This window comes from Saccopteryx leptura, chromosome 5, assembly GCF_036850995.1.
Source record: "Saccopteryx leptura isolate mSacLep1 chromosome 5, mSacLep1_pri_phased_curated, whole genome shotgun sequence".
NCBI classification, from domain to species: Eukaryota; Metazoa; Chordata; class Mammalia; order Chiroptera; family Emballonuridae; genus Saccopteryx; species Saccopteryx leptura.
In genome coordinates, this window is record NC_089507.1 from 1137360 (window position 1) to 1157418 (window position 20059).

The 20059-nt window shown below is 44.4% G+C and overlaps 1 protein-coding gene across 5 annotated transcripts in view; it reads right to left on the reverse strand.

The window, feature by feature from the left end:
* The window catches only part of POLN (DNA polymerase nu), a 140880-nt gene that overhangs the window by 67971 nt on the left and 52850 nt on the right, over positions 1–20059 (reverse strand). For all 5 annotated transcript variants that reach the window (XM_066384780.1, XM_066384777.1, XM_066384778.1 and 2 more), the window contains exons 12-14: positions 13140–13196; positions 11861–11914; positions 11206–11271 (exon numbers count right to left, since the gene is read on the reverse strand). In XM_066384780.1, the coding sequence (XP_066240877.1) occupies positions 11206–11271; positions 11861–11914; positions 13140–13196 (177 nt within the window). The remainder of the gene's footprint in view (positions 1–11205; positions 11272–11860; positions 11915–13139; positions 13197–20059) is intronic.

Below are 20059 nucleotides of genomic sequence, written 5' to 3' on the forward strand. Positions count from 1 at the left end.
ACAGAAAAGTTATTATAACTGCATTCAATACACTGAAAAACTAAGTAGAGATATGGATGACATAAAAATAATCCAAACAATTTCTACAAATGAAAACTATAACATATAATATGAAAAATACACTCAGTGGGATTAACATCAGATTTGAGATGACAGAGGATGCTACAATTTTGTTTAGAATCTTTCCATATTTTTATTTTTATATTTTTTAGCAAGAGAGAGAGAGAGGGACAGACAGGGACAGATAGGAAGAAAGAGAGATGAGAAGCATCAACTCATAGTTGCGGCACCTTAGTTGTTCATTGCTTTCTCAGATGTGCCTTGACCCGGGGGCTCCAACTGAGCTAGTGATTTTTGATCAAGCCAGCAACCTTGGGCTCAAGCCAGAGACCTTGGGCTTCAAGCCAGCAACCTTTTGGCTCAAGCCAGTGACCACGGAGTCATGTTCATGAACCCATGCTCAAGCCAGATGCGCCCACGCTCAAACCAGCGACCCTGAGGTTTCAAACCTGGGTCCTCACCATCCCAGGCTGACATTCCATCCACTGAGTCACCACGTGGTTAGGCAGCAAATTGTTATTTGAAGGGAACTTCTTCAAGCTGGTTAAGGGGATTTATGTAAAACCTACTACTAAATGCATCCTTACTAAAGAAACCGAATACTTTCCCCTTAAATTGGCAACAAGACAAGATGTCTTCTCTCACCACTTCTATTCAACATGGTACAGAATGTTCTGGTCAGTATAATCGAGGAAGAAAAAGACATAAAAGGAACCAATATTCAAAGGAAGAACTAAAACTTTCTTTTTTTTTTTTTTTTTTTTATTTTTTTTTTTTTTTTCTGAAGCTGGAAACGGGAAGAGACAGACAGACTCCCGCATGCGCCCGACCGGGATCCACCCGGCACGCCCACCAGGGGGCGACGCTCTGCCCACCAGGGGGCGATGCTCTGCCCCTCTGGGGCGTCGCTCTGTTGCGACCAGAGCCACTCCAGCGCCTGGGGCAGAGGCCAAGGAGCCGTCCCCAGCACCCGGGCCATCTTTGCTCCAATGGAGCCTCGCTGCGGGAGGGGAAGAGAGAGACAGAGAGGAAGGAGAGGGGAAAGGGTGGAGAAGCAGATGGGCGCTTCTCCTGTGTGCCCTGGCCGGAAATCGAACCCGGTACTTCTGCACGCCAGGCCGACGCTCTACCACTGAGCAAACCGGCCAGGTCTATATCTGTTCTTGTAACTATATTGTTTTACAATATCTGTGTATAACAAATCATTATTTTGTACACCTGAAACTAATATAATGTTATATGTCAATTATATCACAATAAAATATACAGTTTTCACTTCAGAGCAAGTGGGTACCACACTAGTAATAGTAAACACAACTATTACAAGTGTTGACAATCACTTCTCAAAATACATTACAGAAGAGCTAACCACTATTATTGCTGAATAGTATAGTCCATTGAATCTATACAACACACTTTGTTTATAAATTCCCTGATAATACACTCATTTCAAAGTATCATGCATGCACAACTCATTTTTTTTTCCCTTGGGCCTGCTTTGAACACTCTAATTTTTTCAAAATAAACGCTTTGGGCCCCGGGGGACACTCAGCTAAGAGCATCGAGGGGGCGCCGAGAGGCAAGGGGCGGGGACGGGCGGTGGCTCGCCTCACGGTGGACCGCCCACCCGCTCCCAAGATCCAACTACGAGCTTTTTATTTATTTATTTTTATTTTATTTTATTTTTATTTATTCATTTTAGAGAGGAGGGGGGGAGATACAGAGAGAGAGAGAGAGAGAGAGAGAGAGAAGGGGGAGGAGCAGGAAGCATCAACTCCCATATGTGCCTTGACCAGGCAAGCTAGGGTTTTGAACCGGCAACCTCAGTGTTTCCAGGTTGATGGTTTATCCACTGCGCCACCACAGGTCAGGCAACTACGAGCTTTTTAACTGCAGCAACTTTAATATACGCTATTGGAGCTGGAATTACCGCGGCTGCTGGCACCAGACTTGCCCTCCAATGGATCCTCGTTAAAGGATTTAAAGTGGACTCATTCCAATTACAGGGCCTCGAAAGAGTCCTGTATTGTTATTATTCGTCACTACCTCCCCGGGTCGGGAGTGGGTAATTTGCGCGCCTGCTGCCTTCCTTGGATGTGGTAGCCGTTTCTCAGGCTCCCCACAACTCATTTTTTAAAAATTTGTATTTATTGATTTTAGCAAGAGAGGAAGGGAGAGACAGAGGAGAGAGAAACACTGATCCATTCCTGTATATGCCCTGACCTGGGTTTGGACTGGCTACCTCTACACTTTGGGATGATGCTCTAACCAAACAAGCTATTCAGCTAGAGCTACAACTCATTTTTATAAATATCTTTATTACATGTGTATTTAAACACTTCTCTAAATACATCACGGAATGGCAAACACATTTCTTCACTTGAAAAAAAGAAAAAGAACAATATTGGAGAACGTACACACCCGAATTTTAAAACTTACTAGAAAGCTGCAATAATCAAGACATGGTATTTACTGGTGCAGTAGATATGTAGATCAACTGGACAGAACTGGGAATACACAAGAAAACACTTTAGTTTGCAGTGAATTCATTTTTTGACAAAGGTATTGAAGCAATTAAATGGCGGGGATGGGGGGATGATCTTTTCAACAAATAATCCTGGGACAATTGGATATCTACCTACAAGAAGATGAATTTCGAGATGTATCACATCATATATAAAAGTCAATTCAAAATGGATCATAAATCTCAATGTTAAGCCAGAAACTATAAAATTTCTAGGAAACAGGATAAGATCTTTGTGATCTTGGTTTAAGTAAAGATTTCTAATGCTACACCAAGAGCATGATCCATATAAGAACACACTGATATGTAAGAATTTGTTAAAATTTAAAACTTCTGCTCTTCAAATGATTGTATTAAAAGAATGAAAAGACAAACCATGAACTGGAAGAAAATATTTGCAAAGTACATATCTGAGCAAGGATTTGTATCTAGAAAATATAGAAAGAACTCTTAAAACTCAGTGATAAGAAATCAAACAATCACTTTAAAACAAGTGCAGATTTGACCAGATGTTTTACTGCACAAGAAAAATAAATGGCAGATAAGCACATGGAAAGATGCTCAACATTATTAGTCATTAGGGCAATGCAATGAAAACCACGTCTGCATTAGAATGGCTAAAATGAAGAAGACTGACTATACCAAGTGCTGGTGGGGATGTGGAAGAAGTGAAGCTCTCATACACTGTGGTCCAGGGTGGGGTTGGGGGAGGAGGAGATGGCAAACGATACCACCACTTTGGAAAACAGTTTGGCAGTTTCTTTAAAAAGTGAAGCATATACCTACCATTTATTTGACCCAGCTGTATCACTCTGTGCTATTTACCCAAGAAAAAAGAAAGGATATATCCGTATAAGGATTGGGTAATATCCCCAAACTGGAAACAATCCAACTATTTTTTTTTTTTTTTTTTTTTTACAGAGGCAGAGATAGACAGGGACAGACAGACAGGAATGGAGAGAGATGAGAAGCATCAATCATCAGTTTCTCATTGCGCGTTGCGACTTCTTAGTTGTTCATTGATTGCTTTCTCACATGTGCCTTGACCGCGGGCCTTCAGCAGACCGAGTAACCCCCTGCTGGAGCCAGGGACCTTGGGTCTAAGCTGGTGAGGCTCTTTGCTCAAGCCAGATGAGCCCGTGCTCAAGCTGGCGACCTCGGGGTCTCGAACCTGGGTCCTTCCGCATCCCAGTCCGACGCTTTATCCACTGCGCCACCACCTGGTCAGGCACAATCCAACTATTGATCAACAGATGAATGTATAAACTAAGTGTGTTACATAGATTCAATTGACTACTGTTCGGCCATAAAAAGGAGCAAACAACTGAAATACAGAGCAACGTGGCTGAGTCTCATATCTCATAATAATGTTGAGTGAAAGAAATCAGACAAAAAAAAAGAGTATATATGGTGTGATTCCAGAAAATGCAAACTAAATTTCCAGAAAATGCAGAGTAATCTATAGTGATAGAAATAAAGTCAGTGCCTGCCTGATGACATGATGGAGGCTGGGGTGGGGAGGGAGAGATTACAAAGGGGCACAGGATACTTTGAGGGTGATGCATAAGTTCACTATTTTGACTGTGGCGATGGTTTCATGGCCATATACATGTCAAAACTGATTAAATTGTTTGCAATGTGTGGAGTTTGTTATCAGTCAATAGTACCTCAATAACGTTTTAAAAAATGATGGTAAGACACGGTAAGCACAGTCCACTGAATGTAGCCATAAAAATTGGACAGAATACACAGGGAAGCAATATGAAGATCTGATAAATTAATAGCAGCAGGCTGACTGGAGAAGCAGACCAGAATTTGAAGTCTGTCATTTCTTCCTCTTGGTCCTCCTGCCACTGGGTCCCAGACATGGAGCCAGTGGCATGAAGTGCACAGCAGAATAGGAATACTAAAGCCTCAGATTTCTGGTTAGAAGAGTGGGGTGGGGAGGAGTACCAAAACCCAGAAACTAACTAAGGAGACCACCAAGAGGGAGGAGCTTGGGAAAATGATACCATGAAGTTGTTTATAAACAACTCATGCTTCAAGCTGCACACGTGTAGATATCGCCCTGAACAATATACCAAAGACTTGAGAACTGAACCAACAGATAGATCACACCTCAATCCCCAAACTGACCATTGGATGGCCATCATTTGGGAATATCTGCATTAGCCTATAAATTCTTTGAAAACTGAACATATATATTGGAACCACAGCTCATGAAAAGGCAGGTCACAACTTGCAGCCTGAACCTCACCAGGTTGATGGTCAATTAAATGGGGCTCCTAACCAAGGCCCAGACTATCATAACACAATATTTGAAATGTCTAGCACGCAGCTCAAAATTACTGGGCACGTGAAAAAGAAAAATCCTAAATCACATTGGAAAAGATCACTGAAAGACACCAAAGACAAGACGATACAGATGTCGGCATGTACCTGACAAAGACTTTAAAACAGCTATTATAAAAATGCTCTAATGTATTTATTATGTCTGTTACTGAGACTGGAGTTGAAGCAATTGAATCAACTATGGTCTTCCAGTTCTTGAATAAACTATAACCCCTTAATAATGCTTCATTAAAATGTCAAAATAGCCTGACCAGGCAGTGGCGCAGTGGATAGAGCGTTGGACTGGGATGTGGAAGGACCCAGGTTCGAGACCCCGAGGTCGCCAGCTTGAGCGCGGGCTCATCTGGCTTGAGCAAAAAGCTCACCAGCTTGGACTCAGGGTCGCTGGCTCCAGCAAGGGGTTACTTAGTCTGCTGAAGGCCCGCGGTCAAGGCACATATGAGAAAGCAATCAATGAACAACTAAGGAGTCGCAATGCGCAATGAAAAACTAATGATTGATGCTTCTCATCTCTTCATTCCTGTCTGTCTATCTCTGTCTCTGTTAAAAAAAAAAAAAAAAAAAAAAGTCAAAATATGGGAAAGACGTGGATCAACCAAAGACAAAAACATTTTACATTTTCCTTTTATCAGAAATAACCATGAAGCAGAAAGTGCATGGTAAGAGCTTCTACAATCAACTGGTAACAATAACTTTCTCTTGGGAAGGCACATGTGTGTGGGAGAAACTAGCTTTCTGGAAATGTTGAACAATAGGTACAATCTGATTTTTAAAAATATTAATCAAATGTATTTCGTGTGCTTTAAACAACAACAAAAAAATGCAATTCAAGCTCTAGCCATTTTATGGCACCCTCGTGTAACCTACACGGCACCTATTTAGAAAGCGTACAGCTGGATTCAAGTTCTACATGTAGAAAAGATGAAAACACGTAAGTTCTATAAGAAAACAGAGGTGAATGTCTAGATAACCTAGGAGCTGAAGAAGGCCATTCTAAGACAACACTAAGGCAGAAACAATGAGGACCGTCTGTCCAAGGGGAAATCACCCTAGACAGGGGAGACTACTGCCACACATGGCTCATGGCAATGGCAAGAGCTGAAAGCATTTGGAAGCAAACCTAGTCACAGTTATTAAAAGTACAAATGCGATCCTGGCTGGCTAGCTCAGCGGTAGAGCGTCGGCCCGGCGTATGGAAGTCCTGGTTTCGACTCCCAGCCAGGGCACGTAGGAGAAGCGCCCATCTGCTTCTCCACCCTTCCTCTCTCCTTTCTCTCTATCTCTCTCTTCCCCTCCCACAGCCAAGGCTCCACTGGAGCAAAGTTGGCCCGGGCACTGAAGATGGCTTCATGGCTCCCACCTCAGGCACTAGAATGGCTCCAGTTCCAACAGATCAACGCCCCAGATGGGCAGAGCATCACCCCCTGGTGGGCATGCCGGGTGGATCCTGGTCAGGTGCATGAAGGAGTCTGTCTGCCATGCCCCTTGCTTATCACTTTGGAAAAATACAAAGAAAAAAGTACAAATATATTCTGGCCTAGTAATTCCCTACCTGACCGTCTATCCCACAAAGTACAAGCCCCAGTATACCAGGACGCAAGTGCACGATGCTTATTGCAGCCCTGCTCCTAGAGGACAAGAACTGGCCAGGAAGCACACACCCACAGCAGAGAAATGGCAAGAGACACATCAACAAGAGGGAAACAGAACTGTCAGGTGACCTGCAGGGGTCCACAAGACGTGGCTGAGAGAAAAAACCAAGAGGTAGAAAAATAAAGCGCTAATGTCTTTATGCATTTACGCATGGATACGTGTTGGTCTAAGATTTTATTGTTGGTCTGAAGGAAAATATGAATGAACATATACTAGGTTGCCAGCATGGATGCCCAGGGCACTGGGCTGGAGGGTGGGGGCTGGTACACGGCGTGGTAAGATAGTGTCTAAGATAAAAACAACACATATGATGCAATTCCGGTCATGTAAATGTGTATGTGTGCAGCAAGAGACAAATTAGAGTCTGGTTGCCAAAATTTATAGTAGTTATCACTGAGCTTTGGAAATTCTTTTACTTTGTTATTTATATTTTTATGTCTTGTTTGAATTTTTAGAATTATCACATATTATTTGTAAAATAAAAAGCCATTTAAGCTCTGGCCAGGTGGCTCAGAGGTAGAGCGTCAGCCCAGCGTGTGGATGTCCCGGGTTCAATTCCCGGTCAGGGCACACAGGAGAAGGGCCCATCTGCTTCTCTACCCCTCCCTCCCTTCTCCTCCCCTCCCGCAGCCAAGGCTGGATTAGAGTGACTTGGCCCTGGGCGCTGAGGACGGCTCCATGGCTTCTGTCTCAGGCACTAAAAAAATGGCTCCAGTTGCAACAGAGCAATGCCCCAGATGGGCAGAGCATCACCCCCTGGTGGGCATGCCGGGTGGATCCTGGTCGGGCGTATGCGGGAGTCTGTCTGCCTCCCTTCCTCTCACTAAAATAATAATAATAAAAAAGCCATTTTAAGTATGGCAAATAGAATGTGTATTTAAAATATTAAAGGGCAAAAGAAAGGCCCTGAGTGGGCGGCTCAGGGGCATAAAGCATTGACCTGGTGCACCAGAGGTCACTGGTTCAACACCTGGTCAAGGCATACAGGGGAAGCAGGTGCACAACTAAGTGAAACAACAAATTAATGTTTCTCTCTCTCTCTCTCTCTCTCTCCCTTCCCTCCCCTCAAATCAGTGGAAAAAACATTTTTTTAAAGGCAAAAGAAAAATGGAGAAGACTAATCCAACATTTTACAAAGGTTTAATCCTTATTATATAGAGAACTTTTCCACACCTATAAGAAAATATTCTATCTTCCAGAGACATGGGCAAATGACATGAACAGACAATTCATAGAAGAATAACTACTTTATATAGTCAACCTCACTTAATTTTTAAAGGAATAGAAATTTAAAAATCAAGCCAGGTAATGGCAACCAAAATGAAGACTCCTTTAATTGGCAAGGTTGTAGGGGATCCAGCATTTCACACATTGTTTGGTTGGGAATGTTAAAGTAATTTTTTAAAATGTAGCTATATAACATACATTCATTTTTTTAAAAGATTTTATTTATTGATTTTAGAGAGAGCGAGAGAAGGGTGGAGGAACGGGAAGTATTAACTTGCAGTAGTTGCTTCTCATATGTGCTTTGACTGGGCAAGCCGGGTTTCAAACCAGCAACCTCAGCACTCCAGGTCAACACTTTATCTATTGTGCCACCACAGATCAGGCTACAGTAATTTTTTTTCTGGAGAACAATGTGGAGCCTTAAAAATAAACTCATTCTTTGACTCAGAATTATTTAGAAATTTACACGATGGAAATCATCAGGAAAATACCAAAAATAGGGCATCTCAGTAAATATTTAAATACTTTAAATATTTAAAACTGCAAACAATCTAAATGATCATTACTAGGGATAGCCATTCACTAGAGCATAATGCAGCTGTTAAAATAATAATGCAGCCTGACCTATGGTTGCACAATGGTTAGAGCGTCGACCAGAAATGCTGAGGTTGCTGGTTCAAAACCCCTGGCTTGCCTGGTCAAGGGACATATGGGAGTTGATGCTTCCTGCTCCTCCCCTCCTTCTCTCTCTCTCTCTCCCCCTCTACTCTCTCTAAAATGAATAAATAAAGAAAATAATAATCAGCCTGATCAGGCAGTGGCACAGTGGATAGAGCATCGGCCTGGGACGCAGAGGACACAGGTTCAAAACCCCGAGGTTGCCGGCTTGAGCGCTGGCTCCTCCAGCTTGAGTGCAGGCTCAACAGCTTGAGCGCTGGGTCGCTTGCTTGAGCGTGGGATCATAGACATGACCCCGTGGTAGCTGGCTTGAGCCCAAAGATCACTGGCTTGAAGCCCAAGGTCACTGGCTTTAGCAAGGGGTCACTTGCTCTGCTGGAGCCCCCCCCCCTCCACATATGAGAAAGCAATCAATGAACAACTAAGGAGCTTGCTTAGTTGTTCACAACGAAGAAATGATGCTTCTCATCTCTCTCCCTTCCTGTTTGTCCCTATCTGTCCCTCTCTCTGTCTCTGTCACACACACTCAAGAAAAAAAAATAATAATGCAGACTTTCAGTTAAAGGTGGTGCCAAATGCAAACATTATGCTTAAGTCTCCTCTTTCCAAAATTCAACTGAAATAGCAGAAAAATAAATAGATAAAACTAACAGCATCACTGAAAACCTGGAAGAAGCACTACCCACAAACCAGAGACATTAGACGTTTCTGGAAGAAAAATAAAGCAGAGTAAGAGACTAATGTGAAAATGCAATAGAAAATAGGAACTCATACAGGAGGCAGCAAGAGCCCTAACAAAAAGTGAGCTCTCCCAGTAGACTCCTTGGATAACCCTCGATGAGAAGTGGCATTGCCGGAGAGAAAGGGTGCGGTGGGCACAGTCGCAGAGACACTGACTGCGGGGCAGCGGCACACCGCACTCGCTTCCAGACGAGGTTGTGTTATGACTGGGATCGGCACTAGTATCAGCATTAAGGCTAGAGTTAGTCCCGGTACCAGGCAGCGGGATAAAGACCACAGGAGGGCTCTCTAAAGTGGGATGTCCAAAATCAGACCCTCTCAGAATGGGTTCGAGGCTCAAGAGACGGCCGGGACTTGAGAGTCCTCCAAGGGCGTCCTGCACCCAAAGCCCCGGCTCCCACGCACCCCACGGCAAGCCTGACCAGTCCTGGCCTCTTTCTGCTCCTCAGCCACCCCACCTTCTGCCTGCAAGTACCACGCTCGCCACACACCTAACGGCCCAGACGCAGGCCTGGCAGGACACAGTCCAGACTGTTCACAGAGGGAACCCGTGGGATAGAAAACAGGTGCGTGACAAAGGGGAAGGGAAGAAGATCACGTTTTTTATTCTACAAACTTCCACGTGACTTGAATTTCTTTACCATGAACATATATGTATATGTATATGTCATACAGAGCATTTATATTCACGTATTTAGTTAATATATTTACCATATTTTATTAAATTTTTTAACACACCATTTGGTTCAGAATATTTTTTTTCTTATTTTCTTCCTTAAAACCCTAGGTGTGTCTTATGGTCAGGTGCGTCTTTTGGAGCAAAAAAATATGGTAAATAACTCAATTATTTAAATCTAAGTATAGATTCAGATCAATATTGATGTATAATATCAAGACTTCTTAAATGAAATTAAAAAGCATAAAATAAAAGTATAGTTTTCTTTTTGTTGGAAAGTAGTGTTTTATAAACACATGTGCTTAACAAAAATTCTGGAAGGATAGATACTAACATGTTAGCCACAGTCAATTCTGCACGATGGGGTGGCAGGGGACTTTTATTAGCTGTTTTTTTGTTTTTTGGTTTTTTTTCTTTTACAGAGACAGAGAGAGAGAGTCAGAGAGAGGGACAGACAGGCAGAAATGGAGAGATGAGAAACATCAATCATAGTTTTTCATAGCGTGTTGCAACACCTTAGTTGTTCATTGATTGCTTTCTTATATGTGCCTGGCCCGTGGGCCTTCAGCAGACCGAGTAACCCCTTGCTTGAGCAAGCGACCTTGGGCTCAAGCTGGTGAGTTTTTTGCTCAAACCAGATGAGCCCACGCTCAAGCTGGCGACCTCGGGGTCTTGAACCTGGGTCTTCCGCATCCCAGTCTGACGCTTTACCCACTGCACCACCGCCTGGTCAGGCATTAGCTGTTTTTTTTTTGTTTTTTGGGGTTTTTTTACATTTCTTTTCTGTACTTAAAGAACTGTTCCTATAATGACAAATTACTAATGAATTGTCTTTAACTCAAAAATATAAAACCATTAAAAAAAAAGTCAATTGCATTAAGTGTTGTTAAACCTGCATCTAAATTCAGAAGCATTGGGAGCTTTTTTCTGCAGAGGCAGTCTTGAACAACGAAATGGAGGTGGGCCATCAGAGCATCAGCTATTTCAACCCATTTCTGGACATCAGAAAGCCACCTGTTCAGGACAATTCTGAAAACGGAGCAGCAGGTGGGAACAAGGTATGCGTCTTGCTGTGGGCACTGGGTGCACAACTCTCTGGATGAGAAGAGCCCCTCACTGACTCAACACTTTATAAGAGGATGAACCATATGTCCTGTCCCCCCCTGTGTTCCCAAAACACAGTAGGTGCTGGATAAATCCTGGCTGAATAAACAAACAGAAAACAAACAAACCGTCCATCAGCACGGGATTCCCTCTTAGAAACGAAAACTGGCGTTCAGGAGTGCTCACTTACAGGGTGCTTGGCGGAAAGTCTTCCAGTCACAGTTCCAGTCTGGTTCCACGTGGAGGAAACGGAGCCCTTCACCAGTGAGACAGCATCGTGTAAGCTCTGAGGTCAAGAACCTGCTGCGCCCTTCCGCTCCTCCCGCCCAGACACAGCACTCTCTGCTTCCCTGCAGGGGCCCTGACCCAGCCTGACATGTCCGAGGTGTCAGACACCGTTGACAGGTGATCAGGGTGGGCAAATTTCCCCTTACTCACTGCAATAGGATATGTGGGTCTCTCAGTCACTTAGAAACCCTGTGCATGGGGAGAGGGGACTGAGGGGGCTCAGCATGGACTCAAGGTGGGGCTGTGCACCCCAGAAGAGTTGCACGGCCTCAGACAAGTCACAGAACACCTCTGACCACAGACCACCCTGAAATGACCTCAGAAATGAGTGGCAACAACAGATGGGGGAGCACAAGGCCAGCAGCAGGGCCTCCACATCAGAACAGCTTCTAAGGCATAACGGTGCCTTCTATAAAGAGGCCCGAATAACAACAAAATCGTGGCTCACACTTTCAGTATACTAGATTATTTCACCGGTAACTGAAATGTAAACAACTTCGACATCTGTCTGAACTCAAGTGTAAACCAGATTCCTAATATGTTTTAACTTCAATTACCTTTTTCATGCAAGCTAGTAGTCCATCTACAAAAGTAGACTTGATCTTGTGAACCTACATTACAAAGACAAAAATAATCACTTTCTTTGTTTAAGTATTTAAATAGGAATGAGTGTCAAAGCCATGCTTCACAGAATAACTGGGTGTGCTGCTAATGTCACCAAGGGCGACTCCAGAAGGCCCTGAAGTAGCTTTGTGTGGTTCCCAGAATTAGACCACAGTAACCCACAAAGAAAAGTGGTACCTACTGCTTTTAAATAAACTGGTGGCCCTGGCCGGTGGGCTCAGGGGTAGAGCGTTGGCCCGGCATGTGGAAGTCCTGGGTTCGATTCCCAGCCAGGGCACACAGGAGAAGCGCCCATCTGTTTCTCCACCCTTCCCCCTCTCCTTCTTCTCTGTCTCTCTCTTCCCCTCCCGCAGCCAAGGCTCCACTGGAACAGAGTTGGCCCGGGCGCTGAGGACGGCTCTGTGGCCTCCACCTCAGGCGCTAGAATGGCTCTGGGCTCAGTGGAGCAATGCCCCAGATGGGCAGAGCACCGCCCCCTGGTGGGCATGCCGGGTGGATCCTGGTAGGGCACATGCGGGAGTGTGTCTCTCTGCCTCCCCACTTCTAACTTCAAAAAAATTTTTTAATAAATAAATAAAAATAAAATAAACTGGTTATCCTGGAATAATTCTTTCCCAGGAACTTTCCCAGGACAAGCGGGCACTTCTGCATGCCTGTCCCCTGTGGTGCCCTTCTCAGTCCTCTTTTGGTCCTTTCATTACTTCAGGGACAAGGGTCAGTTGCCACCATTATGCTCTCTAGCAGCTGCCGGGCCCCAGCAGAGACAGAAGGTGACAGGCACAGTAGATAAAAAGCAGATGGCACCAGGGACGGTGAAAGTGGTACTGGTGGACCACAAACAGCAGAGAGCCAAGGGCAGGGTGTGGACAGAGTAGCTGGAAGGGGAGAAGGGGCATGTCAGTGCTCATGCACGGTGGGGAAGCAGCTGCAGAGCCACTTCAGCAGCCTAGACGTGGGGCGGGGGACGAGGGATGGAGGAGGCTTCTACACTCGGTACCGATGGAAGTCTACACCACACGGCAGTCACACGGCGACACATGGAATACTCCTTTCAGAGTTTTCCCTCGTCCCCTTTCACACTGAGTGTGGCTGATGGTAGATGTGAGTGAAACCAACCTCAGGGCTACCTCAGTGATTATGGACTTCCAAGAACAGAGATGGTGCCATACGCTTCCCTTTAGTCACCAACTTATAAAGAAAAAATGAACTTACCTGCCTATATTCCAAAATAATCTTGGGTAATGGATGGAGATCCTGCAGAGCATTTAACTAAACAAAAAAAAAAAAAAAAAAGAGGGAGAGAATAAATATCACCAAAATAATCCCTTCATTTAATTTTAACATTTCAAATACCTAATAAGAAAATGGTCTACATTGAGCGTATTTTCCAAAATGAAGATTCATAAATCAATTCAGTTTCACAAGTGTCCTAACCTTAATCCTTTACAAGATCACTGTTGTCTTCAGTGGAGCTAAAGGCCTTTATTCACATGACCTGAAAATAGGATTCCTCTCGAGACCTCCATTAGTAAAACCTAAGTCCAGGGCATGTGAAATAACACTCGGGGGAGGAAACTGGGGAAATGCCCACAGACGTGTAACTCCAAAGCTCAGGAACACCCAACATCTCAATCACAGCAATCTGGACATCAGGTCAGGGAGGGAACACTGGAACATGATTATGAATTTTGAAATTAATTGCAAAAAATTGAAATATAAGGTACAGGAAAGTACAAGATCATAAGGACACCATTTGTTAAATTGTTACAAAGTAAACACACTTGGGTTCATCCAGATGGAACATTCCAGGTTTCCGAGCGGGTCCCTGCCCCTCCACCAGACTGGTCACTACCATCTAGGCCGTATTTCCCAGTTTTTTAACTCTGTATCAATGGAACAGGATAGGCACTGTCTCTGTGTGGCTTATTCCGTGTGTGTGTGACTTCTTTTGTTCAACATCATGGCTTTAAGGTTCATCCATGTTGTCATGTGAAGAGTATGTCGTTTACTTGTTATGTTGTATAGTTTGAATGCAAGACTATTATTTATTCATCCCATTGATGGATATGTGGGCTGTTTCCACTTGAGGCTATTGTGAAGAGTGCTGCTGTGAACATTCTGGTACACAGACTTTGGTTAACAATGTCCACAGTTCTAACGAATGTCTACATAAAGAGGTGTGAGACTGCGGGGCCACCTGTAGCAGACACAATACCAACCAGTTCATCAGCAACACACGGAAGCCCAGTTGCCTGACATCTCCGGTAACACGTTATCCTCATTTTATTTATTTAATTTTATTATCATTTTTAGATTTTTATTTATTCATTTTAGAGAGAGGGGGAGAGAAAGAGAGAAGGGAGAGAGAAGGAGCAGGAAGCATCCATACCCACATGTGCCTTGACCAAGCAAGCCTGGGGTTTCGAACCAGTAACCTCAGTGTTTCAGGTCAACACTTGATCCACTGCACCACCACAGGTCAGGCCATTTATTTATTATTATTTTTTAGTCCTCAGTCTTAACTCTAGTCATCTGGTAAAGTGAAGTGGTATTTCACTATGGTTTTTGTGGGGTGGTCAGCAATGGGGAACGGTCACGCAAGACACCAGACCTGAGAACTTTGGCTAGAACCACCTGCCCACATCCAGGTGTGCCAAAAGAAACTTCCCAGGAGCCCTATGGGAAAAAAGCAACCTTCTGCCAGCCAGTGAGATTTCACCACATCACATTAGCTCGACCACCCTAGATGGGACTCTTTAAATATCTCCCATGTGGGTCACCCTGTGTCCCCAGGACCTGGGAACCTCGTTGGGTGGGATGCACTCTGTACTCAATAAAGCCTTTTATTATTCCACACTTCGTGGCTCTGGCCCCTTCCTTCTTCCTCGGCGGGGAAAAATACCTCACAGTTTTAATGTATATTTCCCCAATGACTGAGAAAGTCAACAGTATTCAAATGCTTCTTTATTAACTGTATATTTTCTTTCATTAAATACCTATTCATGATTTTTGCCTACTTAAAAAAGACATGTCTTTCTCTTCTTGATTTGTAAGAATTCATTAGTCTGGACAGGGTTTTCGTTTAGTCGGTTGTATTTATTGGAAATGTCTTCTACCCTGTGTGGCTTGCTTTGTTGCTTGTTTAGTGGTATCTTTTCATACACTGGGGTTCTTAATTTTGCTGCTGTCCAATTTACCAATCTCTTTCTTTATGGTCGATACATTTTGTGTCCTGTCTATGAATGTCTGCCTACCTCAAAGTCTTTTTTTATAAGGTTTTTTAAAAATTAATTTTTACTTATTTATTAAGTTTTGGAGAAAAAAGGGAGAGAGAAAAACATCAATTTTTGGTTCCACTTATTTATGCTGTCATTGGTTGATTCTTGTATGTGCTCTGACCAGGGATCAAACCTGCAACCTTGGTGTATTAGGATGGTGCTCTAAGCAACTGAGATACCTGGCCAGGGTTATCTCAAGGTCTTGGAGATATTCTTTATGATATCTTGTACAATCTTTATTGTTTGTGTTTTATGTGTTGATATACAATTCACTTGGAATTTTCCTGTGTGTATGGTATGAAGTAGGGGTCCAGAGGTACTGCCCCTTATCCCTTATGTCACCAGCCTCCTTTATCATGGCTTTGTGGTGCCAGCCTCTCAGAGGTCATGAGTCTAATACACACCTATGGAGGTCTGCTGGATCTTCTATCCTGGCCCATTGGTCTATTTGTTTATCCTTGAGTTGACACTACATTGTACTGCTAACAAATTCCTAGTGATTTCTATTGTATTACGATTAGTCTTAATATCCAATAGACTAACTCTTTCCAATAGTGCTTTTTTTTTTTTTTAAAGATACCACCATTTTTTTTTTTTGTATTTTTCTGAAGCTGGAAACGGGGAGAGACAGACAGACTCCCGCATGCGCCTGACCTGGATCCACCCGGCATGCCCACCAGGGGCGACGCTCTGCCCACCAGGGGCAATGCTCTGCCCCTCCGGGGTGTCGCTCTGCCGCGACCAGAGCCACTTTAGCTCCTGGGGCAGAGGCCAAGGAGCCATCCCCAGCGCCCGGGCCATCTTTGCTCCAATGGAGCCTTGGCTGCGGGAGGGGAAGAGAGAGACAGAGAGGAAGGAGGGGGGGGTGGAGAAGCAAATGGGCGCTTCTCCTATGTGCCCTGGCCGGGAATCGAACCCGGGTCCCCCGCACACCAGGCCGACGCTCTACCGCTGAGCCAACCGGGCAGGGCCCCAATAGTGTGCTTTTTAAAAATATATATCTTTAAAACTTTTATTGAATTTACTGGGATGGCATTGGTTAATAAAATTATACAGGATTCAGGTGCACAATTCTACAAAACATCTTCTGTATATTACATTGGTGTTCACCACCCCAAGTCAGCTCTCCCTCCACCAATAGTACTGCCTTATTTCCCAAGATGATCCTGGTTCTCCTTAGTTTTTTTGCATTTCCATACAAATTTGGGAATCAGCTTGCCAATTTCTACAAAAGAAAAATAAAAACCAAACCATCAAATAAACAAAACTCCTGCTAAGGTTTTAATTAGGATCATTTTCAATCTATAAATTTATTTGAGAAGAGCTGGTGCTATAACTTGAACATAATAGTGTAAACCATGGAACTGTGAATCACTCCGTTTGCACAGGAGGCTGGGGGCAGTGTTTCAGCCACTCGGAGCAAGATGAACAAGGAAGGCCCACACTGGTCCTGGGAGCAGGCACTGCTTGGGGAGGAATCCTCACCCAGGATAATCCAGAATTGTTTTTTCCTTATAAAAGTGTTTTCTAGGAGGATGAAAGTGCATGAGAATACTTAGCCAAAAAAATGCTTAAGATCAACTAACTCTTCTTATCTGGGTACCTTACTCACAAAATAACTTTCTGACCACAGTCTGCCTGTATATCTCGAATGAGCTGCCTGAGAACACTTGAAAAGAACTGTTTGATCTTATTAAAAAAACTCTGGATAAAGCCCGATCAGAGCTGGTTAGCAATTGGGGGCACAGTGCCCTGGTCTCCCGCTGCTCCGTGAGCTTTATCATCACACACGTGCTGGCTCCCGACAGCACATTCTTCTTGACTCCCTTCTCTCTCTGGGGCCACTCACTGGTACCTCCACGCTGGCTGGCAGTTTCTGAGTTCAGTTCCGTGATTATCAATGCTGGCTGCTCTTTAGAATCAGCCGGGAAGCTTCAAAAACACGCCCGTGACTGGGCCACCCAGCCTGTAGGCTCTGACTCCGGGGACAGGTCATGAGTCTGGGCATGAGTGTTTTTCCAAGCTCCTGCCAGGGGTAGAGGACCACCAACCTAGGCAACTTTAACAAAAATTGGAGATATACTGGCCATCTCCAAGTGTGTATCTCTAGCACAAGACTTCTTCTCACAGACCCCACTGCTCATGTGACCTCTCTTGTGTCAATGTCTCATGAACATGTATGTCTTAAGATGTCCAAAATTGACACACACAACCCACAATAAACGATTCCCCTCCCAGTTTTCCCTGTGTCATAGCCATCTCTGTTCAGGTTCAGAACGAAGAGAACCAGGAATCATCTCACATTCCTAACTTTTTGTTCACACTCACAGAAGATTCCTTCTGCTCTAAAAAAAGCTCTGAAAAATCCGTCTGCTCTGCCTCATCTTCACTGCCATCACTTGCACTACGGAGACATCAGTCCCCACAGACAGTGACAGCCTATTAGTGAGCCGCTTCCATGTTCCAACCAGTTACAAGACATACCACACAACTGTTAGGATGACCAGAATCCAGGACACTGACATCACCAAATACTAGGGAGAATGTGGAGCAGCAGGAGTGTCACTCCTGCTGGTGGGAATGTGAAATGGTGCAGCCATTTTTTAAGACAGTTTGAGGGTTTCTTACAAAACTAAACATACTCTAACATGAACCAGCATCTCGTGTCTTGTTTTTGTTTGTTTTTTTACTTAAAGGAGCTGAAAACTTATGTCCACACAAAACCCTGTACACAGATGTTTAAAAAACTTTATTCATACTTGCCAAAAGTTGGAGGCAACCAAGGTGTTCCTCAGTAGATGAATAGAAAAATAAAACTTACATCCAGACAATGGAATATTATTCAGCACTAAAAAGAAATGAGCTATCAAGCCATAAAAAGATGTGGAGGGGCCCTGGCCCTGGCCAGTGGCTCAGTGGATAGAGTGTCAGCCCAGCGTAGGGATGTCCTCGGTTTGATTCCTCGTCAGGGCACACAGGAGAAGTAACCATCTGATTCTCTCCCCCTCCCTCTCCCCCTTCTCTCCCTTGTCCCCTCTATAGTCAGTGGCTCAGCTGGGTCCAGCATCAGCCCTGGGCACTGAGGACAGCTCAGTTGGTCTAAGCTCTCATCAGCCTCAGGCACAAAGATAACTCGGTTGATGTGGGCATCGGCCCCAGATGGGGGTTGCCGGGTGGATCCTGGCAAGGGCACATGTGGGAGTCTGTTTGTCTCCCCTCCTCTCATTTAAAAAAAAAAGTAAAGAAAGACATGAAGGAAACTTAAATGCACATTACTAAGTGACAGAAGCCTATCTGAAATGGCTACATACTGTATAATTCCAGTTCTATGACATTCTAGAAAAGACAAAATTATGGAGAGTGGACAGATCACTGGTCACCAGGGGACTGGAGGGAGGAGTGAGAAACAGGTGGAGCACAGATTTTTTAGGGCGATTAAAATGCTCTGTATGAGATTGCGATGAAGGATACATGTCATGACACATTTGTCCAAATCCACGGAATGTACAGCACCAGGGCTGGACCTAGTGTACATGGCTGACCCTAGTGTACATGGTGGACTCTGTGTGATGATGGTGGGGGAACCAGTGTGTGTGTGGGAGAGACAGGGGATATGAGACTTCTCTGTGCCTTCTGCTGAATTTTGCTGTGACCCTAAAACTCTCTAAAAGGTGCAGTCTGATGAAACCATGTTTAAGACTACTACAGTTGCACCTTTCCCGAACCATTCCAGGCTATCCTTTACCTAAAGTCTACAGGGAGGGTTCAGGGAAGCAGAGGGAAGTCTTAATTTTGAATTTAGAACCAAGTGCATGTTTTGCCTAGTACAAGTTTCTTTTTTACTATTATTATTATCTTTTTTAGAGAGAGACAGACAGACAGGAGAGATGAGAAGCATCAACTCATAGTTGTGGCACCTTAGTTGCTCATTGATTGCTTCTCACATGTGCCTTGACCAGGGGGCTCCAGCTGAGGCAATGACCCCTTACTCAAGCCAGCGACCTTTGGGCTCAAGCCAGCAACCATGGGGTCATGTTTATGATCCCACGCTCAAACCAATGACCCTACGCTAAAGCTGGATGAGGCTGTGCTCAAGCTGGTGATTTCGGGGTTTCAAACCTGGGTCCTCAGCATCCCAGGTCGACGCTCTATCCACTGCACCACCGCCTGGTCAGGCAAGTTCATCTTTTTTAAATGCCCATAATAGTATGACTTGTTCAGTTAAATAGGAGAGTGAGGCTAATATCATTTAGGTCAATCATGTTTTTGTGGAAAAATAATGAAGGTCATTGTCTTAATTCTGTCTACAAGAAAGCACATCAACACCAGAAGAAATTTACTTCTCCCTTCTTACATGTTAGTTGTCTCAAAATGCTAAGGAGGAGGGAAGGGAAGGACAACACTGCCAGCTGGTGCCAGGACAGGGAATAAATCAGCCCAGGCCCCCTGCTCAGGTGTGGCCTGAGGAGAAATAGACGGCTTCTCCCGGTACCACCACTGCTGGCACTGGCACGGTGCCGTTCCAGCTAGCAGAGTCTCTCTGTTCCCTGCTGCCTGGCGCTCTGGGAACAAACCACGGACATCAGTACGGCCCACCTGGTGCTAGCTCTGGGATGAATGGTTCTGGGGATACAGTGAATAAGTCAGAGGAGGTCTCTGCTCTGGGGAAGCTGCATCCTGGTGGAATAAGCAAACAAGTAACTAAGGTCACTTCAGGCAACGGTGAGTTGTGCACAGAAGAGAAATCAAGCTGTAGAAACAGGTTGCAACAGGAGGCCTCACTGTCCTCTGTGGCCACAGGAGGTGGTTCTGAAAGCAATGCTTAAGCTGACAGTGTAAAGCCAGGCGTGTAGA